This window comes from Myotis daubentonii, chromosome 4 (genome assembly GCF_963259705.1).
Source record: "Myotis daubentonii chromosome 4, mMyoDau2.1, whole genome shotgun sequence".
Lineage (NCBI taxonomy): Eukaryota > Metazoa > Chordata > Mammalia > Chiroptera > Vespertilionidae > Myotis > Myotis daubentonii.
In genome coordinates, this window is record NC_081843.1 from 10,453,716 (window position 1) to 10,474,546 (window position 20,831).

At 55.6% G+C, this 20,831-nt stretch overlaps 1 protein-coding gene across 1 annotated transcript; it reads right to left on the reverse strand.

The window, feature by feature from the left end:
• Positions 1–11: 11 nt before the first annotated feature.
• TLCD3B (TLC domain containing 3B) lies at positions 12–6,459 on the reverse strand. Its single transcript, XM_059692359.1, has 5 exons — positions 5,597–6,459; positions 4,609–4,692; positions 1,856–2,090; positions 1,251–1,346; positions 12–966 (listed from the first exon to the last, which is right to left on the reverse strand). The coding sequence occupies exons 1-5, from the start codon at positions 5,716–5,718 to the stop codon at positions 679–681; spliced, it is 825 nt and encodes a 274-aa protein (XP_059548342.1). The 5' UTR covers positions 5,719–6,459; the 3' UTR covers positions 12–678.
• Positions 6,460–20,831: the final 14,372 nt, after the last annotated feature.

Here is a 20,831-nt window from a genome sequence, read left to right on the forward strand (position 1 = left end):
CTGAGGCGGGCGGCGTTCACGCAGATCGTCTTTATTAGCGGTCTGGAAGCACCTCCCGGGGTCCCCGACCCCAGACTGGAGGAAGCCTTGGGGGGTCTGTAGCACCAGGGACATGCCAGGGCCTGCGGGCGAGTGTGCAGCCTACGGGGGAGGGACCGGACCGCCCCTCACCTGCGGGATTGCTCAGCGCTGGGAAGGCGGGGGGCGCAGCCACCGCCCCGACAGGCGAGTGAGAATGTGGGTGAATAAATAGGACCCCAGGCTGGCCCCCCGGAGAGGCGCTGCGGGCCGCCCGCCCCGAGCAGGGAGCTGGGAGGAGCTGCAGCAGGGCCTCCCCGCCTTCTGGTTCCTGGTCCCCGTGAGCCTCCAGCAGCCCCCCCCCCGCCCTCAAGCCGTACCAGGAGGGGAAGGGCCGCCCCTTCCGCTGCCCTTCGCTCTCCAGGGCCCGGGCTGTGGTCAGAGACGGGTCTGCGGGAGGCGCCGCGGGCCCAGGCCCTCTCCCGCCCCTCCACCCGCCCCGCCCCGGGCCCCGGGCCTGCACCCACCCCTCGGAGTCCATCGTCCGTCCCGGGCGGCCAGGCTCCCGGCTCCACACCCCTCGCTGCAGCCCCAGAGCCTCGTCCCCGGGGGGTCGGGGTGGGGCTGGCGGAGGGGCGGGCAGGGTCCTCGGGCCCCGCCTCACTCGCGGGCCGGCGCGGGCGAGGGCGGCGGGGAGCCGCGCGGCCAGAAGAGGCGGCAGGCCCCGCGGCAGATGAGGAAGAACCAGTAGAGCTGCGGGGCGAGCAGCAGCGCGGCGCCCAGGTTGACGTGCGCCGGGAGGGCGAGGGGCACGGCGAGCAGCGGCAGCCCCGCGTGCCGCCCGTAGGCCCAGTACAGGTAGGGGAAGAGCAGCACCCGGCAGCACAGGAAGCTGAGCAGCATCAGGGCGCCGTTCACCTTGTGCAGCAGCGTGTGCTGCTGCTTGTACTGCGGGCGGCGGCGGAGAGCGGCGGGTGAGCGCGGGGCGTGTCTCCCCAGGCCCCGCCCTCTCCGGCCCGGCCCCGCCCTCTCCGGCCCAAGGCCCCGCCCCTCTCCGGCTCCGCCCCGCCCCTCCGCCCCGGCCCCGCCTCCCCGCTCCCGCCGGCTGCGGTCGCTCCCGGACCTGACACCGCGCCTGCCCTGTAGAGACCCCCTGGCGGTCCCTGGGGGCGCCTGCCCGCCCCGCGCACCCCCTCCCCCCCGCAGACTCCTGCACCCGCGGGTCCGCTCACCTGGATGAGGATCTTGCCCAGGCAGACGAAGGGCGTGCTGACCTCGGCCATCAGCAGGCAGCCTAGAAAGTAGTCGCCTTTGCCCTGACGCCACACCTGAGCGGAGAGAAGGAAGCGGGCCTCGCCCTGGGCGCGTGGGCAGCACCTGCTCTCCTGCTCTCCCTCCACCACCTTCCGGAGCAGTGGTTCTCAACCTTCCTAATGCCGCGACCCTCTAATACAGCTCATGCTGTGGTGACCCCCAATTTCATCGTTACAAATTGAACATAATTAAAGCATAGTGACTAATCACAAAAACAATATGTAATTATATATGTGTTTTCCGATGGTCTTAGGGACCCCAAAGGGGTCGCGACCCACAGGTTGAGAACCGCTGTTCCAGAGGCTTCGTTCTGAGCCTGCGCCTGCCCTCACTGTACCCAGCAGCCTTGGCGGCAGGATGGTGTGCGGTGTGTTCCGCACGAGGAAACTGAGGCTCAGACACAGGCAGCCGCAGCAGCTCCAAGCCCCTCCTGCGGCCTGGGGCGGGGCTGTGCTCAGGACACTCCTTGGGGCCTCCCCCGGGGCCCCCAGGCTCCCCACAGCGCGGCAGGCGCGGGACTCACCACCGACAGCGGGAAGCACACCAGCACCATGACGGCGTGGTGCAGCACCATGAGGAACTCCTTGTGCAGGTAGCCGCGCGCCACGGCCCAGGTGCTGCCGGGGGCCCGGGCCTCTCCTTCGTCCCCTCCGTGCCCCTTGACCTGGTGCTTGTGCCAGTGGCAGAGAAACATGGCGTAGATGTCGTAGATGAAGTAGGGCACTGCGAACTGTGTGTAGGCGGAGGAAAGCCAGTGTCTGTCCGGCAGAGAGAGGAGGAGGTGTCAGGAGGAAAGGGCACGGACGCCGCTGCGGGCGGGCGCCAGGGTTGGTACTGGACGCAGCCTGGGCCCCAGACCTCAATGCCCCTCACACCCCTGAGGCGGAGTGGACGCTCAGGCTGCAGGATGGAACCCAGGTCAGAGGGCGGAACGCAGCAGCGGTGAGATTCAAGCCCAGACTGACTTCAAAACCCATCGATTTTCCATATTCATTCATTCATTCATTCATTCATTCATTCATTCTTCTCTCTGCAATGTGGCAGGAGAAAAAGGGAGAGAGATAAAGAGCAGAGGTAGAGAGAAAACAAACTCAGCAGATAAGAAAGGCTTCGGCGCTGAGGACGCACCGGGCCAGTGATGGGGAGAGACCGTGTTGGCGAACACCGACTGGTGATTCCACGCAGGCACCGTGCTAATACGCTCAGCCTTCCACACGCACAACTTATTTACTCCCCGACAAAAACCCCCGAAAGGGCTGTATGGTTACCCCTCCGTTTCACAAATGGAAACTGGGGGGGAGGCGACCTGGCCAAGGAACAGACCGAAGCCTGGCTCCTCGGGCCTCACTCTCAGCCGCTGCTGCCTGGGAGGCTGGAAACAAGTGTGGGAGGAGGCCCCTGGCGCTGTCCGTGCTACTTGCTGTTCCCGAGTGTGGCCTGACGTCTCGTTCTCCCAGGTACAGCCAAGCATTACGGAGGAAACGCTGAGCCAGAGGAGCCAAGAGCAGAGAGAGTTCTATGTACTTTGAGAGTAAACAAAAATGAAAAGTGCATAATCTGCAACTCTGCATTCTTCTGCTGGAGCCAGTCCATCGAGCCCTGCCTCGGGAGTCCTCCCGTGCCGTGGCAGGTCCGAGGCGGGGTGGGAGGTCAGGGGGAGCTGGCCCAGCTAAGTGGAGGGACAAAGCAACGTCAGCCACGAAAAGACACAGAAAGGGGCTGAGGCCAGATGTGAGGCGCTGCTGCAGGGCAAGGGAGTGAGGCCTGGAAGTGGGCTGGGGGTCGCTGGGGTGGGCTCGTGCTGGAAGCAGAGTGTAAGCCCTGGGGGAGCCGGATCTGGGGGAGGCCGGCCCGGAAGGGAGCAGGCGGCCCGTGCCAGCAGGGTCATTTCAGGGAAAGAGAAGCTGAGACCCATGGGGGAGTGGGCCCAGGAGGGAGAGAGAAGGAGCAGCTTAGTGACGAGGGCAGAATGTGGAACGGCGTCCAGCAGCCTGAGAGCCATTGGAGCGGGAATGGCCAGGAGAATCGGCTGCAGGGACATGGTAGGCGGTGGGACCACGGGCATTTAGGGCAACTAAGACCACCCACCAGTCCCTGGGCAGCGATGCGAAGGGTTATACTCGGACCCACCCTCTCAGCAATGAGGTGCTGGAAGTGGGAACAGCTGTGGCCCCTAGATTAGCCCTGATCCTCCTCTTCTACCTGAGGATTAAAAGGGGAGGGAGGAGAGCTGAGCTAGGCGGGAGGAGAGGTAAGAGGAAGGTGACCTCTGTTTGGAGGGGAGGGGAGGAAATGTGTGGGGATCCAGGCTCATTTTGGACTTAGGGATGGAGAAGAGGGGGCGAGGGCAAGAAGAAGCTCAGTCACATGGGTGGAGTCTGAAGAAAGAGTTCAGTATCCAGTATATGTGAGCCAGGACTGCTCTAGGCATTTAACACACAACTCAACTCCCAGCTGCCTTTCTACGCTGGGATGTACCCCAATCCGCAGATGAGGGGACTCATCTGCAGGGAAAGGTGGGGCACCTCCAGTTCAGGCTCATCCAGACAGTGTCCCTGGGGCCCAACAGCCACCATAGAAAGGAGGCAGGGCCCGAAGTGAAGGCCTCGTCAGCACCCTGACAGGCAACTCTGGCGCAGCCCGTGGGTCACCTAGAGCTGGCCTGTCAGCACCATGGACAGGGGCCCTCTGCTTCCCACTCTGGCCCCACCTCTCAGGCCTGGGCTTTGGCAAGCACCAGGCACTGCAGCAGCTGCCAGTGCCAAATTTTGACCTCTGCGCGCGCGCGCGCACACACACACACACACACACACACACACACACACACCACTGGTGGCCTTGTTTTTGTCATCTCTCTTCTCTCCCTCGTGCATGAAGGTGGGGCTGGATCCCTGGATTCTGGGAGGAGGTGAGGGGTGAGCCCAGCATGAAGAAGAAGGCACCCCAGTTAGCCGCTGGTTGGAAATAGGGTCTGAAGGGTGTAGGGTTGGAGGAGGTAGGGGAGGACCTATGATAAAGAGGCTGGGAGGCCCAGGAGCTGCTTCTAGAATCCTGTTTGATCCCTATTCCTTCTCCGGCTCGTTCTGACCTTTAAGGACAGGACGTGGATAAATTTATCCCTGGGTGTTGAGTTGCAGCTACTGCAGTTAACTTGCTCAGGCCCAAGGGAAGGGCTTGGGGACCACTGCAGGAGCCCCCTAGAAGACCTCAGGGGCCACACACACACACATACACAAGATGCTGGAACCGGGGCACAGGAGGTCTCATGGCACTTACTGGTCATCGATGATGTGCTTGCAGGAGGTGGAGACGATGTAGCCAGCTGTGGAGGCCATGACGGCTTGGACAGAGGACACCAGCCTAGGGAGGGAGAGCAGCCGTGGTAGAGGGAGGAGACACACCCCTTGGCTTCTCCTCTTTACTGTCCGGTTACGATGCTTTGGACTTGGTTACTTCTCAGGTCCCTCCCTGCCCATCTTTTCCCAAAGCTGCCTGTCCCAGGGCTCGCGCCACCACCTCAGCTCCTGCATTTGCCCAGCTGCCACTCCTCAGTTCCTCGTTCCCGGCTGCCAGCTCCCTTCCCTGCACTGTGAACACTGGGTTGTCTTCCTCCCAGGACACCAGGGAGGTCATTCTGGGGTGAGGCAATGCTGAGAATGTGTGGCTGACAACAATGCCCCTTCCTGGGGGGGGGGGGGCAGCACAGGATGGCAAGGGGAAGCCCTGGGCCTGTACTTGCACCACTCAGCTGCCCCGTCATCATACTGCTCATCAACTAGTCCCTCAGTGACCCCAAATCCCCCCGGCCACTTTCCCACGGTATCCTTAACTGCCACCAGGCTCCCCTCCCCAACGCCGGCCCTTATTCCAGGGCTGTAAAGAGTTCTACCTTTCACTTGTCTGTCCCTTGTGCCCCCAAACACAAGCCCCGAGTAACACGCAGCTCCCTAGCCCTTGCCTCGGTCCCTAATATCTTGTAGGATGTTCTAGTCACATGCGGATCCTGTTTTGGAGGTTGGGAGGTGAATGAGGAAAGGAAGGAAGGCAGTCTGAATGGGAGTAGACCAGATGGCTGGGTTTGGATGAGGTCTCCTGAGACAGAGTATGGCAGTGAGGAGGGAAGGGAGCTCGGAGGTAAAGCCTGCTGACCCCTCCAGGAGCCCCCAGGCCCCACCGGGCCACGGGCCCAAGGAAGGACGGGTTCCATTCATCCTCATGAAGCCTGAGGAGGGGAGAGGGGCTGCGGGGAAGGGATGCGGTTTACCTGGCGGAGACAATGACCGCGTCGGCCTCCTCCCAGCGCAGCTGGGGCAACCGCTGGAGCGTGTTCTTGGAGAGGAGGAAGAGTCCGGGGAACACCACCCCCCCAGCCACCAGGGTCAGCATGGTGGCTCGGGCCTCGGGCGGGGAGGAGAGCAGTGGGGAAGGGACAGGGAGATGGAGCTGAAGGGAGTTAGAGGTGGAGAAAAGACAAAAAGCCAGAGGGGAGATGGAGAGGGGGGACACAAAGGGGACAGGGCAAGAAGGGATGGGGCAGGGGAGTCAGGCCCGAGGCAGGGGGAAGGGAGTTGGGTGAGATGGGGAAGGGGTGAGACCGGGAGAGGGAGGATCCCAGAAAGGGAGCAGGAGAAAGCCAGCCGGAGGGAGGGAGGGAGATGAGGGGAGGACTTGGTAAGAGGACAGAGAGGGAGAGGTGCTGGAGGAGCAGGAAGATGCGGGTGGGGGAGGGGAGGGAGAGACAAGGCAGGTGGGAGGGGGGCTTACGTGGAGAGGCTGGGAGGGCCCGAGGAGGCGGGGTGGGGGGTGAGGGGTGGGACCGTGGGGCCAGCCCTGAAAGGCAGGGAGAGGGCGGGAGGGAAGAGAGACAGAGCAGCGGCCGGGCAAGTGGTCAGCGGTCAGCACTGCTCTCCCGCCTCGCGCTGCCTCCACAGCCCCCGCTGCCCCGCACTGACGCTGCATGGGGCATTATCGAGTGTCCATGCCCAGCCCCCTGCCCCCTCGGTGGGAGGGGGAGGGGGAGGGTAAGTCACCAGCTGGGGGAGGGCGGGGGAGGGGTGGGGAAATGATGGCACCGACCAGACACCAAGAAACCGGACCTGCAGTGGCGTCTCCCCATGCAGCTCTGAGCCACAGCCGCGGCTGCGACAGAGATGGGGGGAGCAAAGAACGAGGGGGGGAGGCCCTTAAAGAGACAGCAGCTGCGGGCACAGAGGGCTGCCACGGACTGGGGCCAGGGGAGGGGAGGCTCTCCTCCTGGGGGGCCAGGTGGCCCGGGGTGCCTTGGCCAGCTGGGGTGGGGGGGCTCTGAGCCCCCAGATGGGCCTGGCCGGTTTCCCACCAGCATTTTGCAAATGCCACCCAACACGTGTTCCTCAGTGGCTGCCGGGGGCCCAGCTTCGGGCGCCCACTCCCCGTAGGGGATGGAGGGTCCCTGGAGGAGGGAGCAGGGGAAAGAGGTGCGTCCCGCTGTCTCGGCAGGATTGCTCTGAGGCGTGGACAGGAATCAAAGCACTCCAGCACAGGCCGGGAAACGGGCCCCAGGCCATCAGTGCTCCTCCCCAGACACGCGGGAAAGAGGCAGGGACCCTCCCACACGAGGCGTCCGAATGGCTGCAGGTTTGAAGAGGGAGAAGTGCTGCCTCTCAGAAGACCCGCCTGGGGCCCTGGGATGCTCCGCCCCTCCCCCCTCACGCCCCCCACCCCCGCCCCTCCTGGCCCCCTATTCACTGGCCACTCTTCTTCTCTAGGTTTGTTACGCCTCTTCCTCTGCGACTGCACGGAACAGCCACGATTCTGAGCTGGAGAGGACTGCGATTGGCTGGTGCAAGCCCCTCATCCAACCACCAGGAAACCGGGGCCTGGTGACTTGGCCAAGGTCATGCCGCAGGTCAGAAGCCCAGCCAGAGCCGGACGGCTTCCTGCCTTCTGATTCCCATCATGCACCCACAGGCCTTCTGCATGACGTGGGACCTGTACCCAAACCTTTGGCTGCCAGGCCTGCCCTGTAAGATACACCTCAATAAGCAACCCTGCGGTTTGCCTTTGCCTGTCCAAAGCCCATTCCACGCGCCCCCGCCCCGCCCTCCCACCCGAGAGTCAAAGAGCTGGGATTTGCTATTGCACGCCGCCCCCTAGTGGCGAGCTGCAGGAACAGACCCCAAGAGGCGTCTGGCCTTGGCAGGGATCAGGGACAATTTTTAAAACAACAGTGGACCTAGCTTCCTGACCTCAGGGCTTCCCTGAAGGGGACCCCGCTTGGAGAGCGTTTTCTGTGTGCTCAGCACCGGGCAAGGTGACTTAGGGCATTCTTACTTCATCTTCCCGGATGGTAGTACGCTTGTTTTACAAACAAGAAACTAGGTGTAGAGATTAAAAAACAAACAAACAGCCCTGACCAGTTTGGCTCAGGGGATGGAGCGTGGGCCTGCAGACTCAAGGGTCCCAGGTTCGATTCCAGTCAGGGGCATGCATGTACCTTGGTTGCGTGCACATCCCCAATAGGGAGTGTGCAGGAGGCAGCCGGTCCATGATTCTCTCTCATCATTGATGTTTCTTTCTCTCTCTATCCCTCTCCCTTCCTCTCTGTAAAAAATCAATAAAATATATATATATATTTTAAAAATAAATAAAAAAACAAACAAACAAAAAACACACAAGAAGAAAAACTTGCCCAAGACAAACCAGAGCTGGCAAAGCTGGATTTCAAACCTATGTTTACACAACTCCAAAGTGAGAGAATGGCAAAGCGACAAACAGGTGCAGAGCTGGGGGAGGGTGGGCAGTGGCAAGCAACCGTGACTGCCCAAACGAGGACCACAAACCCGGCCAAGGAGGTGCGCTTCGCTCGCGGAGATGTGGGTTAAGGCAGAGACAGCTTTTTGTCTCCCGGGAACTCACCTAGACGCCCAGGTAAATTCTGCCCTGCGGCCCTCTCTCTCTCTCCAGCCTGAGGTTTGACGATAGCTCACGTATATTAAGCTCTGTCAAACAGGCCACGGATTCACAGCACCAGGGCCCCGTCCAGCCTACAGACATGCTTTGTTTGGCCAGGATGGTATTGCCAATACAGTGGTTTCTTAAGTTCTAGGTTATTTGTCAGTGTTTGAAAATTAGGAGGTTTCACCTAAACATTCGACTTCTTTTAAGAAAGAATCAGAAGATCAGACAACGTTGGGCCCACGTTTTAACTCCATAATGTTTGGTTGGAGCTGAGCAGCTGCTCCCCCATTTAATAAATGAACACGAGTCCTCCCTCCAACTCACGAAGTCCCAACAAACGCCGCTTCTGTTACTTGCAGGAGGTTGCAACCCTCACTTTGTAAACGTGATTCATCTGACCCTCACATATCTCCTTGAAGAATGGAAAGTGGTTTTTTTTTTTAATGTTTTTATTGATTTCAGAGAGGAAGGGAGAAGGAGAAAGAGGAAGAGAAACATCAATGATGAGAAAAAATCATCTATTGGCTGCCTCCTGCACGCCCCCGATTGGGAATCAAGCCCAGGACCCTGGCATGTGTCCTGTCAGGGAATCGAACCTGTGATCTCCTGGTTCATAGGCCAATACTCACCAGCTGGGCAAAGGTGGGTATTCTTATTAAACCCATTTACAAATGAGGACTCCAAAGTTCACAGATGCTGAATGACTTGCAAAATATTCCACAGCCAGTGTCTTTTGACTATTGAATCTCTCCACCCCTACACACACACATACACTCACACACACACACACTCTCGCGTGCGCGCGTGCACACACACACTCACACACACACACTCTCGCGTGCTCTCTCTCTCTCTCTCTCTCTCTCTCTCTCTCTCTCTCTCTCTCTCTCGCCCGCACACGCGCGTGCGCACACACACACACACTCTCGCGCGCGCACACACACACTCTCTCGCGCCCACACACACACTCTCGCGCGCGCGCACACACACACACTCGTGCGCGCACATACACACACACACTCACACTCGCGCGCGCACACACACACACACACACACTCGCGCGCGCACACACTCTCGCGCGCGCACACACACACACACTCACACACACACACACACACACTCACACTCTGCTTCTGCTCTCACCACTAACCCTTCCTGGAAGGAGGAGCCCAGCTGCAGGAGCCCTGGCCCAGGAAGGAGCCCTCACCCTGTCCTCTTACTTGGATGCCACCAAAACAGCCTCTGGCCTCGGCGTCTGCAGGCTGGGGTGGTTCTGCAGGCCCCAGCGGAGGAGCGCAAAGATCAGCGGGAAGAAGACGCAGCCCACCAGGAAGAGCAGGGCCATGCCTGCCTGCGGGAGAGAAGGTGAGGAGAGACGCCATGAGAACGCCTTAGCACAGTGTCCGCAGGCTCAGGGATCCCATCCCCTCAGTGGCTCTCTCGGCCCATGGATCCCCCCGTCTGTAACCAGCAGAAGCCGCCAGGCATAGCTCTTCCCTGACCGCTGGGATCCATACTGCACTTTAAGTATCTCTCATTCCAGGCAACTGGGCACCCTATTTCTCCTTATCAATCCAATTCCAACAGTGTCATTTTCCCTATAAACCCTGAGGCTGATCTGTCCCTCCTGGTCCACCTCACACCGTAAAGTCTCTCCTCTTTCTCCTTCAGCCCTGATGATGTGGGGAGTCTCCCTCAGCTCCACCCAGGCCACCCCATCCTCCGCCCCCGCCGGCTCTTCAGGCACCTCTCCCTCCTCCCAGGCCCTCCCCTCCGAGGGGCAAGGCGGAAGCTAGAGAGGGAGGCTGTCTCTCATCAGCACCCAGAGCGCCAACAAAAGAGGGGTGATGGTGGTCAAATTATAAAGATATTTGAAATTTAAAAGTAACAGAAAAAAAAAAAAAGACCCAAAGCATTATCCCATTAAAAACAATAACCCTGAAAACATGTGATTTTTGTCTGGAAAAGCCTCCTCTCCCATCCACTCCAGGGAGAGGAGTGGGGAGGCCCCGAAGGGGGTGCAAGCAGTCAGGGCCTGCCGCCCTGCACCCCTTGAGGTCTCCGAGGGGACCGCCTCAGGATGCAAGCAAAGTGTCAAAACTGCAAAGGCACGAGGGAGACAGCTCAGCTGAGGCGGTTGGAGAGGGCGGAGCGCCGTTCTCCCATCGGTGGGCCAGTGGAGGGTTTGGAATATGCAATCTTCACATTGGCCCCCCTCTTGGTACCTGCGCCCTATGATGCGCTTCCTAGAGGAGGGGCCTGCTCTGGCAGGAGTGGGGGTTGGGGGGAAGGGGGCTTTCTCTTCCAGAATTGGCCAGCTGCATTTCAGGGGCGGAGCTGAAAGAGGAGAAAGGAAGAGGAAGGAGGGCCAAATAAGGACAGCGAAAGGAACAAAATAGAACCAGAGGCATGGATACTTAGAACAGACTGATGGGGGGGGGGGGGGGGCGGGGGGGGAGGGCTGTGAAGAGAATAGCCAAAGGGCATATGTGCATAGTCCGTGCACACAGACCACAGTGTGGTGGGGGCCAGAGGAGGTGGGGGCTGGATGGAGTGGGGGGAGGGATGGGGGCATCTGTTATAGCGTCAACAATTTAAAAAGAAAAGAAAAGAAGAAACGCATAAAAGGTTGTTGCTTGAAGGATAGTATAGGGCGGAGCATCGTCCGGATTAGCCAAGGCTAAGGTTCGATCCCGGAATAAAAGACGGAAGAGGACCACAGTTCAGTTAGGCGGCAGTTTCTGGCGGGGGCCACCTGGGCGTCCGATTCCGACTCCACAGGGAATGGCAGAAACATCCTGTGTGTCTGCATTTGGATGAACTTCGAAACAGGCAAAAGGCCTCGCGTGCAAAATCAGAAGCATTTAAGTTGGAGGAAGTTGTTGGCTGAGAGGAGACTCTGTCCGGGGAGCCTTCTGAGCCCCAAATAGAGGAATATCCTTATATGGATCACTGGTGTATACGCATGTGAACGTTCTCAAGAAATATATATATATATAGTGATTTCAGAGAGGATGGGAGAGGGAGAGAGAGATAGAAACATCAATGATAAGAGAATCATTGATCAGCTGCCTCCTGCACACCCCCTACTGGGGATCGGGCCTGTGCCCTTGACCGGAATTAAACCTGAGACCCTTCAGTCTGCAGACTGATGCTCTATCCACTGAGCCAAACCGGCTAGGGCAGACTCCTATAATTTGTGCACTTCAGTTAAATTAAGCTAGAATTTTAAAAATGGTAAAAAGACAAAACAAAACACAGGCTCTTCCATTCCCAGAATGTTGGTGGGCCAATCTCTGTGAGACTCAATTCTTCCTGTGAAGCTGGGAAAATAAAAATACCAGCTCAGTAAATGTTACCTATGTAACACTTACTAGGGGCCACACACTGTCATTTCCTCAAAACAGCACTGAGGGTAAGAATTATTATTGTGCCCTTTGTACAGATGAGAAAACAGGCATGGAGAGGTTTGGTACCTTATCGTGGTTAAACTGTCAGGAAGTGAATGAGGTAGGGTTTCTCCCCATTCCACCAATACATAGAGAATGCATTGGTCTCTATAATGTTAAGCAGATGTAGAAAACACATAAATTCATTTTTCTATAGGGTCTGAAAAATTAAATAAAAAGAAACAAAACACCATTGAATACAATTTGGACACATCAGTCACATTTTCATAGCTTATTTCTGTTAATAGTTCTTGCTTCCTTAGCTATTTTTTCTCCTCTGGATAGTCTTCTGAAAATTAAAGGTTAAAATCAGATTGTTGAAGATGACGCCCCTGGTTGCCTAACCAGTATCCATTCTCATTGTCTTTCTTATTTTGTTGGGGAATAAATGTGTCTATTAAAAAAAAACAACAACTATATTTCCCAGCTTCCTGTGCAGTTAGAAGCCTGCCCAATATGATGTAAGCAAAAGTCATTATGTGGGATTATGAGGAGAGCTTTTTGAAAGGGAGTCAACGCAATGCAGTCACAAAGAACTAACTATAGGTGGTGCTTCAACTGAGGTTTGAGACCAGGCATGGCCTGGAGTTTGCTCTGTTATCTTCCCAGCTCCTTGCAGGCTCATTGTGAGGATGAAATAGAAACAGTGTGTATAAACTACTTTCACAGGCCTGTTAGCTGCTGCTATTATGAGCACTTGCAGTACACAAGGCACTGAAATACTAATATGCTTTGCAGACATTCTCTTATTTTTTTAAATAATATTTTTTATTGATTTCAGAGAGGAAGGGAGAGGGGGAGAGAGATAGAAACATCAATAATGAGAGAGAATCATTGACCAAGCTGCCTCCTGCACGCCCCCCTACTGGGGATCGAGCCCGGAACCTGGCAGGTGCCCTGACCGGGAATTGAACTGTGACCTCCTGGTTCACAGCTGGATGCTTAACCACTGAGACACTCGGGCTGGGCGACATTCTCTCATTTAAGGGTCATTACAATCTTACAAATAATCTCCCCATTTTAAAGCTGAGAAAACCGAGGCTCGGGGAAGTGAAATGACTTGCCCCTGGCTGCATCGTAAGCCGCAGAGCTAGGACTCAGGGTCAACATGACTGCTGCCTTCTAAGTTGGGAGAAGAGAGGAGAGGAAGAAAGGGGGGAGCAGAGGGAGGGGTGAAGAGCAGCACACGGGAGACATTCCCCCGGGTTCTAAGGGACAGCCGTTCTCCTCTGACCTGTGGCTTACCCTGGAAGAGAGAGCAAGAAAGGGAAGACTCCTGGGCCATGAGCTGGTGAAGGTCAGGCCCCAGTTTCGTTAGAATCTGGACTCTCCTACGTTCCCTTCCTTCGTTAGTAATTTCTCCTAGCAGTCCGAGGCTGCATGGTCTTGTCTAAGAGATAAAGGATCAGGGGAGAAAAAGAAAGTTGTTCAGAGCACTGGCTTTTAACTTTTTTAACCGTAACCACTAAGAGATAGATTTTACTTCTGACTCAGCACAGGCACACACATGCGAACTGAACCCAAACTTCCTCCCCTGCTCACTGATCCTTGTGCAGTGCACTGGGGCATTTTTGGTGTTGGTTTAATCTCCCCAAATTCTGGCCGTGCCCCACCCCATGAAGCCAATTTCACAAACCATTGTGAATAACGACCCAAGTTGGAAAAATCTTGGTTTCTCAGCTTTTTTTTTCATTAATGCTCTCCTACGGAGCCTGTTTTAGACATTTTCTTTCCTAATCGCCACTCTTTGTGAAATTCTGATAACAGATATACTGTATATCTGTGCTTTATATATAAAAAAGTAAGGGGTTTTTTTGCCCTCCAATTTTTGCCCCCATGGGGGCAATGTTACCCCTGCTGAGAATGCATTAGAGACATCACACCAACTCATTTTCTGGGCCTTTACACACCATCCTATCAGCCAATGAGCTTGTATCAATCCCATTCTACAGATGAGTAAGGCAAGGCCGAGAGGTTACATGGATGGCTGAGGACGGAAATGGCTGATAAGTAGATTGGGAACCCAGAGACCCACTGGGATCCTAGCTCGGCTGTTTGATTATCTGAAGGTCGCTTCCCTGCACGGACAATGGTGGGATTGGTCCAAAGAAGTGTTTCCTGTGTGTTGTTGTTTTCCTCCCTGTTTGACCTAATAACAAACATTCACACAGCACTGACTCGTGTCAGTCACAAATCAACGCCCTTTACGTGTATGAACTAAGGTAACCCTCACAGTAACCTAAGAGGGAGGTGCCATGATTACTTCTAGTTACGGACGCGGGAACTGAGGCACCGAGAGGTGGTGTGACGCCCAGTCACACAGGTGGTACATGGCAGAGCTGGCCTTTGAGCCTAGAAGCCAGATTTCCAGGTACTTGCTTTTAACCATGCACTTAAAGGGAAGCTTTTATCACTCTAGAGATTAGAAAGCCATTATCCCTCGGTTCAAATGGACTGTAACAAAACATTAATAAGGTGAAGAAACTGCTCTAACATTCTAGCTCGATACTATCGCCTGCTCCAATCTGAGCGGGAGGCCTGCTCGCTGGTAAACAAAAGGCCAGATAAGCCTGGACAGCGAGGTGCAGAAGGGCGCCTGGCAGCTCGCGAGGCTCCTCCTGGAGGAGGCAGAAGTGCTGAAAGCGAATTGGAAAGAGCAGCTTTCCCGTGTGCATGTGCACGTTCCTGCTGATCTGTGCCCCACCCCCCAAATAAACCCAAGACGGGGTGCACTCTACACCCCGCGATCCCTTATCTGGGCGGTCCAGGGGTGTCCCAACACCCGCGGGGGAGGGACACGAGGCCGGGCACGGGGTGCAGCCACCTGCTTCCGAAGGCAGCACCCACAGGGGGCAGCGTGGGGTGGCACTCAGGGCCCCAGTGCCACGCTGGTGCGGGCTCACATGGCCTAGGCCCACCTTCCCGCACAGCCCAGCCCCCCGGGCGGGCCTCTGACCCCCACGCTGTCCCCTCAGACCTGTCACGCAACCCACCCTGGGCCCAGGTTTACCGTTTCCTGCTGCTTCAGGCTCCTTGGTCACAGGCTGCCTCGTCCATCCTCTCTGTAGCGGGGCGCAGCCGGCCCAGCCCCGCCGAGGTGCGAGGTGTGACATGGAAGGCGGTGAATAAGTAACCAACAAGCTGCCCCAAGTGGCCTGTTTCCCACCTGATACCCAGGGGAGGGTCCGATTCCCCCGGCGGCGCTCCGGGGAGCGTCCTGGGCCGCGCCGGCACCTGTATTATTTATGCTTCAATGGGACCGGGCCCAGGGTAGGTGCCGCTCCAAACCAGCCCAGTCCCGCCCTCTAGCTGTGCAACAGGACAAGCTGAGGGGCACGGCGGGTGAGTCGGAGTCAGAAAGCTACGTGTCCAGGCCCCTTTTTTGTCTCGTTGATTGTGTGGCCTTGGTCAAGTGTCAGACCTCTCTGAGCCTCCGTTGCACACACGTCCCACTGCCCGGGCTGATACTACGGCTGCCACTCGCCAGCCAGGAGAGCTGTGCGCCTGATTTAACGCCTCTGCGCCTGGGGCTTCTCGTCCACAAAGTGGGACAAGAGCAATGCCTCTCCGTAGGGCTGCCGGGATGGTTGAGTGTGACATTAAGGGTTGTCATTGTGCCGGGCCAGCGTGGCTCAGTGGTTGAGCGTTGACCTATGAACCAGGAGGTCACAGTTCGATTCCCTGTCGGGGCACATGCCCTGGTTGCAGGCTCGATCCCAGTGGGGAGCGTGCAGGAGGCAGCGGATCAATGATTCTCTCACCATTGATGTTTCCGTCTCTCTCTCCCCCTCCCTTCCTCTCTGAAATCAGTAAGAATATATTTTTTAAGAGTTGTCATTGTTGCCGAAACCGGTTTGGCTCAGTGGATAGAGCATCGGCCTGCGGACTGAAGGGTCCCAGGTTCGATTCCGGTCAAGGGCACGTACCTGGGTTGTGGGCACATCCCCAGTGGGGAGTGTGCAGGAGGTGGCTGATCGATGTTTCTCTCTCATCGATGTTTCTGACTCTCTATCTCTCTCCCTTCCTCTCTGTAAAAAATCAATAAAATATTTTTTTTAAAAAAAGAGTTGTCATTGTTATATATTTTTTATTGATTTTTTTATAGAGAGGAAAGGAGAGGGATAGAGAGTTAGAAACATAGATGAGAGAAACATCGATCAGCTGCCTCCTGCACACCCCCTACTGGGGATGTGCCCGCAACCCAGGTACATGCCCTTGACCGGAATCGAACCTGGGACCCTTCAGTCCGCAGGCCCACGCTCTATCCACTGAACCAAACTGGTTAGGGCTGTTAGATTTTTAAATGAGCCTTTGTTCTATGCCAGATACTCTGCCTGCATTTCCTTTCATGGTCACAATGAGCCCTGACAGTCTCCATGCAATCCCTGATGAGGAAGACTGAGGCTCAGTGACCTCAGTGGACTTGCCCAAGGTCACACAGATGCACAGAATTGAAACCTAGATCCTCCCACTTCTAAAATCCCTTCTCAACTGCGTCAGAATTCATTCCATCTAGATTCTAGAAAATGAAAAAAAAAGAAAGAAGAAAAAAAAAAGGCGTGCGCCACCCGGGTGTACTGTCAGGATTAAATAAAACGAAGTCTGCGGAGAGGCCTGTGCTGCCACTGGCTCAGCTCAGCCCAGCCCAGCTTATCCCCCGGGGCCATTTCCCAAGCACAGGACTCCGTTCTCGTAATGAGGAGGCTGCTGAACCTCGTCTCAGACTCTGGGAGGCAATGTTGTCTGATGCCCACAGAGGGGCTGGCGGCGTGAGATCCAATCAGAGCTGCCAGGTTCCCTTGGCACAGCCGAGCCCAGGCCTGCCAGGCTTCTCCCATCTCTGCTTCCTCTGCGTCTCGGGGCTCCCACCCACCCCACGATCGGGAGGACATACCCCTTTCTCGCTTTCCCAGGGGCAGTGCCAAACCACCCGTGATGACAGCTGACATCTCCAGCTTTGAACTGTAGATAGAGGGAGCACGGATGGTTAGCCAACTATTGCGAAGCCAGTTTCTTCCGGCCGCCAACTAATGGTGTGGTGTGGGAAGGAGTGGAGCCCTGGCAAAGCGGGGTGCATGCATCACCCCTGCTATTGGCTTGGCACTGTCCGCTCTCCTGCATAATGCATGAGCCCATGGGAGGAACAGAACACCGGCAGCCGTGAGCCCGGCCACTGCAGCCCATACAAGTGTCCAGGGTGCCTGCCGAGCTCACATCTCGGCGTTGGCAGGAGCTGAGGGGGCGGAGGGAGTCTGTGTTACCTGAGGCCTTTCTGGGGCTGGCCTCCACTTGGGCCTCGGGGTCCTGCAAAGAAGATAGGGGCGACGAGAAGACAGCCTGGAGAAGGCAATTTGGCCCCGGCCGGCATGGCTCAGTGGTTGAGCGTCGACCTATGAGCCAGGAGGTTACGGTTCAATTCCAGGTCAGGGCACAGGCCTGGGTTGCAGACTCAGTCCCCAGTGTGGGGCGTGCAGGAGGCAGCCGAACAATGATTCTCTCTCATCATTGATGATTCTATCTCTTTCTCCCTCTCGCTTCCTCTCTGAAATCAATAAAAAATATATCTATTTTTTAAAAGAAGGCAATCTGACCCTGCCTCAGAATCAACGATGGTGACATTGGGACAGCTAGAAGCCCCCTCTAAGGGGGTCAGGGTGGCATCAAGGGGCACCTCTGTGTGGTTGAAGACGGGATTTGGGACTGAGGGCCAGGAACCCTGGCCATTTCCATGGCTGCCTCCTGGTGGAGGCAAGCCCCAGGGCAGCAGCGGGGATGAGGTACATCTGGATGGAGAACATGGGCACAAGCAGGCATACGGCAATGTGCTTTTAGGGGAAATTGCAAACCTGTGTGTAGAAGCAAAAAGTTCAGGAATGAAGGCAGGAGGTCTGAGTGCCTCGGCTGCCCGACAGCCACAGGAACTCGGGCAGCTGGACAACAACACTTCATGGGTGGCTGCAGTTGGATTCCATCCATTCACAGAATCAGGCATTGCTCACTGGAGACCCCCAAGACCAGGCCAAGTGCTAGGGCTTGGGACATGGAGACAAATCAGACCCAGGTACTCACAGTGTAACTGGGGAGCCAGGCACCGGCTGGAGGATTCAAATACCTTGTGGTAAAGTGATAGGTATGTATATGGTGCCCAACGCGGCCACCGCTGCCTGAGGTTGGCAGGAAGACCTCCGTGGGGCAAAATGGAACTGAAGCTTGAAGGATGAAGAAGACGTGCAGCAGAGGGGGAGCGGGAAGGGTGCGGTTCTAGCGGAGGGAACAGCATCTGCAAAGGCGTGGAGCTGCGAGGCCCTGTGCACTGGCTCAGGCGCCCTGAACAGATCCTGTGATGGAACCTTGAAGGAACTGATGGGGCACAAAACAGTCTTATTTATTTCCATATTATCTGATCCCCTCCCCCCAGGAGGAGGAGTGTAAGCAACCCGAGGGGAGGGAGCGTGCTGCCTTGTCTGCTGCTGGAGATGCAGAGCCTAGAGCGGCCTTGGCCCCAGCGGGGGGTGTGAGAATGAGTCAGCCAAAGAGGCAGGGCCCAGACTGGGAGGTGTGGACAGTCAGCAGGAGCATTTGGGCCTCATTCTGCAGTCATCGGGCGCCTGCCCAGGCTTAAAAATAGAAACGGAACAAGACCTGCTGAGGGGGGAGGAAATCACTTTGCCAATGATGTGACGGCTGAAGAAATCAGATTACTAGGTCTTTTTAAAAATATATATATATTATTATTATGGATTTCAGAGAGGAAGGGAGAGGGAGAGAGAGATAGAAACAGCAATGATGAGAGAGAATCATCGATCGGCTGCCTCCTGCACGCCCCACACTGGGGATCCAGCCTGCAACCCGGGCATGTGCCCCGACAGGGAATCGAACCGTGACCTTCTGGCCCATAGGTGGGTGTTCAGCCACTGAGCCACGCCACCTGAGCAAATGATGGAGTCTGAAATTAGGGGACTGTCGATAAAAACGGGTGGGGTCAGGTTGAAAAATATTGAGAATAATTCCAGACAATTAACAAGTCGCTTTGATTTTTACAGTGTCCCTGTGAGGTAGGTGGCTCCCCCTTTACAGAGGAGGAATGGACTCGGTGGGCCCAGTGACTCGACCAAAGTCACACAGCAAGTTGGTGTTGTGTGTGTGTGTGTGTGTGTGTGTGTGTGTGTGTGGAGGGGGGGGGGCGCGGGGGGGGGGCGCGGGGGGGATCTTTCTTTGCTATCGGCTCAGGACCCAGCATGTGAAGGGGCTCGGTCCTGGCCGGGTAGATGGCGGTTCCATCCCGGGTCAGGGCACCCGCAAGAACCAACTAATAAATGGGCATGAATAAGTGAAACAACAAATCTCTCATCTTAATCTCTCTCTCTCTCTCTCCTCTCTCTCCTCTCTCTCCTCTCTCTCTCTCTCTCTCCTCTCTCTCCTCTCTCTCTCTCTCTCTCTCTCTCTCTCTCTTTCTCATCAATTAAAAAACAAAAAAAGAGAAAGAGGGAACCAAGATGGCGGCATAGGTTAACGCCGGAGTTTGCTGCTTTGAACAACTACTTCAAAAGTGAAACTAAAAGACGGAACGGACATCACCCAGAACCACAGGAACGCTGGCTGAGTGGAAGTCCTACAACTAGGAGGAAAGAGAAATGCATACGGACACTCAGAGGAGGCGCAGTGCTGAAGTCAAATTCTGAGGTGCGGAGTGCGCGGAGTGGGCTGGCGGCGGAGGGCGCAGTTGGCGTTTTCAATCGGGAGGGTGTCGCAGACTCTGAGCTCCAGATCCGGGCGAGTCTTTAGGGACCCAGACTCAAACGGGAGAAGCGGGACTGTCTGGCTTCGGTCAGAGCGAGTGCAGCTTTCTCTCCTAGCTTTGCAGCGAGTGCTGGGACTCAGAGAGGCAGAGCCCCTGGGGACAGGACTGAGAGCCGCCATAACTGCTCTCTCCAACCCACCCTGTTGGTCCTGTGCGACCCGCCTCGCCCAAGCCCTGCGCAGAGGCATTTGCCGGATAGCCTCAGGCAAAGGCTAGATTAGCACCTCCCTAGAGGACAGAAGTTCTCTCATTGCTGACACAGCTGAATCTCATAGCCACTTGGCCTGGAGGTCAAACCCTCCCTGGTATTAGCTACAACAATCAAGGTTTAACTATAAGACTGCGAACAAAGACCACTAGGGGGTGCACCAAGGAAGCATAACAAAATGCGGAGACAAAGAAACAGGACAAAATTGTCAATGGAAGATATAGAGTTCAGAACCACACTTTTAAGGTCTCTCAAGAACTGTTTAGAAGCTGCCGATAAACTTAATGAGATCTACAAGAAAACTAATGAGACCCTCGATGTTATGTTGGGGAACCAACTAGAAATTAAGCATACACGGACTGAAATAACGAATATTATACAGACTCCCGACAGCAGACCAGAGGAGTGCAAGAATCAAGTCAATGATTTGAAATGCGAGGAAGCAAAAAACACCCAACCGGAAAAGCAAAATGAAAAAAGAATCCAAAAATGCGAGGATAGTGTAAGGAGCCTCTGGGACAGCTTCAAGCGTACCAACATCAGAATTATAGGGGTGCCAGAAGATGAGAGAGAGCAAGATATTGAAAACCTATTTGAAGAAATAATGACAGAAAACTTCCCCCACCTGGTGAAAGAAATGGACTTACAGGTCCAAGAAGCGCGGAGAACCCCAAACAAAAGGAATCCAAAGAGGACCACACCAAGACACATCATCATTAAAATGCCAAGAGCAAAAGATAAAGAGAGAATCTTAAAAACAGCAAGAGAAAGAAACTCAATTACCTACAAGGGAATACCCATACGACTGTCAGCTGATTTCTCAACAGAAACTTTGCAGGCCAGAAGGGAGTGGCAAGAAATATTCAAAGTGATGACTACCAAGAACCTACAACCAAGATTACTTTACCCAGCAAAGCTATCATTCAGAATTGAAGGTCAGATAAAGAGCTTCACAGATAAGGAAAAGCTAAAGGAGTTCATCACCACCAAACCAGGATTATATGAAATGCTGAAAGGTATCCTTTAAGAAGAGGAAGAAGAAGAAAAAGGTAAAGATACAAATTATGAACAACAAATATGCATCTATCAACAAGTGAATCTA

What these genes read in the sequence shown, in the direction of transcription:
- TLCD3B (XM_059692359.1), bottom strand. Translation starts at nt 5,718, where the DNA reads ATGCTGACCCTGGTGGCTGGGGGGGTGGTGTTCCCCGGACTCTTCCTC. An exon ending in GCGGTCATTGTCTCCGCCAG is followed by an intron (nt 4,693 to 5,596) that starts GTAAACCGCATC and finishes CTCCCTCCCTAG; the next exon opens with GCTGGTGTCCTCTGTCCAAG. An exon ending in AAGCACATCATCGATGACCA is followed by an intron (nt 2,091 to 4,608) that starts GTAAGTGCCATG and finishes TCTGCCGGACAG; the next exon opens with ACACTGGCTTTCCTCCGCCT.